At 35.5% G+C, this 3792-nt stretch overlaps 1 protein-coding gene across 1 annotated transcript; it reads right to left on the minus strand.

Moving 5' to 3' along the window:
- Nucleotides 1-987: 987 nt before the first annotated feature.
- Nucleotides 988-1985, minus strand: GASA1 (GAST1 protein homolog 1). Its single transcript, XM_086591321.1, has 3 exons — nucleotides 1823-1985; nucleotides 1537-1579; nucleotides 988-1420 (listed from the first exon to the last, which is right to left on the minus strand). Exons 1-3 carry the CDS (start codon nucleotides 1916-1918, stop codon nucleotides 1239-1241), a joined length of 321 nt encoding a protein of 106 aa, XP_086447447.1. The 5' UTR covers nucleotides 1919-1985; the 3' UTR covers nucleotides 988-1238.
- Nucleotides 1986-3792: the final 1807 nt, after the last annotated feature.

A 3792-nucleotide genomic window follows, 5' to 3' on the forward strand; every position in this document is an offset into this window, starting at 1 on the left:
CTCCAATTGGGGAGAAAACATTGTGCCTTTTCTGTTCTTTTTCATATGAATCTAATAGAAATAAAGAGGGTGTGGACGTCTGCGTGAAATTTCAAGTTGAGACCTTGTCCGGAATCTGGTCAGAAGTTTGTGTGCGCTGTTAATATATCAATCGAGAACCCCAAATTATGCTGTTGCTGGCGTTCTATTACATTGCTTGGAGGAGTTAGTTGGACTTGGAGCTCTGTAGACTATATATTCAACTTTCGGAATGAACCCTCCCAAATTCGCCAAACGTCAACTTTTTCCATTTTCCGTGTACTTCTCAAAGGCTTAATGATCCGGCGGCCGGTTTCTTTTATATATAGGCCTGTTACAGCTGAAGCAAAACTAAAGGCAGGCAAAAGTAACTGCCAAGAGGCAAGAGGAATAGTACGTTGGGTGCTTTATCACATTGTGCAAAAGCTTAGGCATATAACTAAATTGCTATCGAATGTGCAGCTAGCTAGAGAAAGGTGATAGCCTTGCTCTTACTTCAATTATTATTCTACTATTCTAGCTAGTAGGAGACTAGGAGTAGTAGCCACTATCAAGTCTGTGCGCATGGTGAACCTTGTATTAAAAGTTCATTTTTTGTGACGGTGGTCCTATAGTATGATGAGCCCTCATTTGGAGGAGCTGCTCTTCTTCGTATCTCTTGGCCTAAATCATGAGTTCATTCAGGTAAACTTGGTAATTGGTATTGCTTAGAAAGCACTGTTTTTTTACATGGCTGCATGAGAGATGATATTGAACAAATAAATATTCACGATTTTTCCCTCACAATAATCATCAAACAAATATCTATAGTTCTATACCCCCCCTCCCTACCTGCACAATGCCCCCACCACCCCTCACGTTTTTTCCATGACTCAAAATCTTATTTTACCTTTTTGTTTCCCTGAAGTGACCCTAAAATTGTTGCACGTACTCATGTCTTAGTCTCAACTGTTTCCAGGTAACAGTAGATTGAAAAGTAACGTTTTTATAAATGATTGAAAACACCTTCCCACCCAAATAGTAAACTTGGCAACACTTATCTTTTGTCTTACAACTTATTACAATCTCAACATACTTACATTATAAACACTTAACGTTGTCTCAATTTACACCAGAGTGAGCTTTTTATTTTTTACATACAAGCATACAACAGAACAGGAACTTGTTTAATTATTCACAAGGCTCTAAGGATCCTCTGGCAGTATATGATGTCGTTTAATTCAAGGGCATTTACGTCTTCCTCCATGGGTGGTCATGTTGGCATAGCAGGGGCAGACCTCTTGGTTGCCTGAAGTACCAGGAGGAACACAGCTACACCTAAAACAACAGGTTCCACAAGCCCTATGGCATAAATTAGGCCTCGAAGATAACCGGCACCTTGCAGTACATGCTGCCTTACAATCTAATGAAAACAACAAAACTTCTTAGATTTTGTCAATTTCAAGTAAATTCCTTTTTTTTCGTACAATTCAGAACAAGATTAAAGTGATCATAATAATCTGAATGATATATACGTACCGATGGTTTGAAGGAGAGACCTGTGTCCACCACTGCTGCTTACCTGAAACTCATGAAATTAAATTACCACGTAAATAAACATTAAACACAAGTTTGTTCAAGAGAAGTGAACGAAAAGTTTAGGTGCTGAAATCTTAAGTTTGTGATAATCATTGAAACATATCTCTGTACTCTAGCTAGTGAAGAACCATATCTAGTTTCAAGCAATGTCTTTCAACAAAGATATGACTGTTAAATGACGTACTTCTACAAACAATCAATTAAGTACAATCTCTGTAATACATACCACTTGATCAGAGTCGACTTGAAGGCGTGCTTGGATAATTTGCACAAAGAGGAAAGAGAGTATGAGTGAAGCAAAAAAAGCTTTAGAAATAGCCATTGAGTGTAAAGAGAAGAACAGAGTAATGGAGAGAAGAGTGGCCAACTTTGTTATGTGAATGAAGAAAATAAGACAGCAAACGCTCTATTTATAGTGGAAAGGAGAGGAATGGATGTGACTCGTGTTTAATTCAAGGCGAGTGCATGCTAGTAATGACGAGAACATTGTGACGAAAACAAAAAAGCAAACTGCAAGGGTAAAGAGGTTCAGTAATCAGACAACTACTACAAAGCTAGGACAAACGGCTCAGCTTACTCATTATATATGCCTCAAGCCGTCAATTATCCAATCATCAATAAGATTCATGTATATTATTTTTCTACAAACCAATGTTTTGAAAACCGAACTGATGATTATAGTTCGACTCGGTCCTGATGCTTATTTATCAAAAAATTTAATAATTATAATAATAAAATAAATATATATTTTTTTTTATTCAATATTAATTGATATTATATATCAAAATAAATTTTTTGTATAAAAAACATATAATAATATGTTAATTTGGAGTTTGAACTATTTTGTTTATGTGTTAAGTTCAACTCTCCTAATCCGTTTTTTTTTTTTTTAGAATTGAACCGGTTCAACCACAGTTTAACTTAGACCGAGAGTCCAACTGAAAACTCTAGTTTTCACCAACCTGAACCCAAAATTTACGGTCCATTCAGTTTACTTAACACTGTTAAAAACTACATAATTGAATACTAATTCTTCTTTTACACTTTAACTTTAGCCAGCTATAATTTCTTGCAGCACTAATATAACCTCAATTATTGATGCAGTTGATGATTACTCAAGGTTCTAAAAACAGCATATATATATATATATATATATATAGATAGAATGCATACGAATAAATGAAAATTCTCTAGCAAAAAATCAAAACAAATGAGAATTTGAGTCTTATTCATGCAACAATCATTTTAATATTTCGGACTACAACGATCGCAAGGGAATTGACAGGAACACGATACTTGAGTATGGTGATGAATGAGATAATTGTTGAATTACGAAACTGTATGTTATTATTGTTATCTTAGAAAGTTAAGCACATTCATTGTTAACAGGCATTGCATTCAAAATATACAAATTAAATAAGGTTATTATGGTAAATATAAAGCGAATGAATTAACTATGACAAATTTGCTATAGGTACACTGTATCGCCTAGCTAGCTTAGTTGGTGAGCTGTTACCGCAAAGAATACTTGCCGGCCTACTCGATTGGTGATTCAAAAGCGAAGAAAATCGTTGTATACTTGCCTGAAAAATATGTACTTCCAAATTTCTATATGTTCTTATATACCTATTTTACTTGATGAGTAGGGCTCTTGGAAAGTTGTTCACCAAGGCACCAAGCTACCCTGTACAAACAAGCTTTTTGACTTTTAGTATTGCAAACTGTAAAAGCTAGAAGTATTTAATCTTTATAATGTCCCAAGCATACATAAAAACGGTTTTTTTTGTTTTTGGTAACCTAAAAAGTTTGTTTTAAAGGGTTAGGTGCAATTGTTTTAGCATATCACAAATTTTTTCTTTTCCTAATTACATCAAAAGGCTAGAGCGAGGTACTTTATTATGATTGTTGTGTCACAAACTCACACTGTCACCAGGGCACTTACGCATTCAGCTTTCTTCTTCCATCTTGACAAAAAAACAATAAAATTGCACCAGTAATTCATTCGCTAGAAGCCGTTAAAGAGTGGTAGCAAGCTGAGCCAAGCCCATTAGCTACACGCGAGGATTGATATTGTGGTTTACGTGGGCTTTGTAGTCTATTGGCCCACACGGGTTTTTTAGGTGAGGAAAGAGAAAGTTCAGATAAGTGATTAGAACTGAGGAAGGTAAGGAAAGGCCCACAGCATAAGAACAGCTG

Source organism: Coptis chinensis, chromosome 2 (genome assembly GCF_015680905.1).
Source record: "Coptis chinensis isolate HL-2020 chromosome 2, ASM1568090v1, whole genome shotgun sequence".
Lineage (NCBI taxonomy): Eukaryota > Viridiplantae > Streptophyta > Magnoliopsida > Ranunculales > Ranunculaceae > Coptis > Coptis chinensis.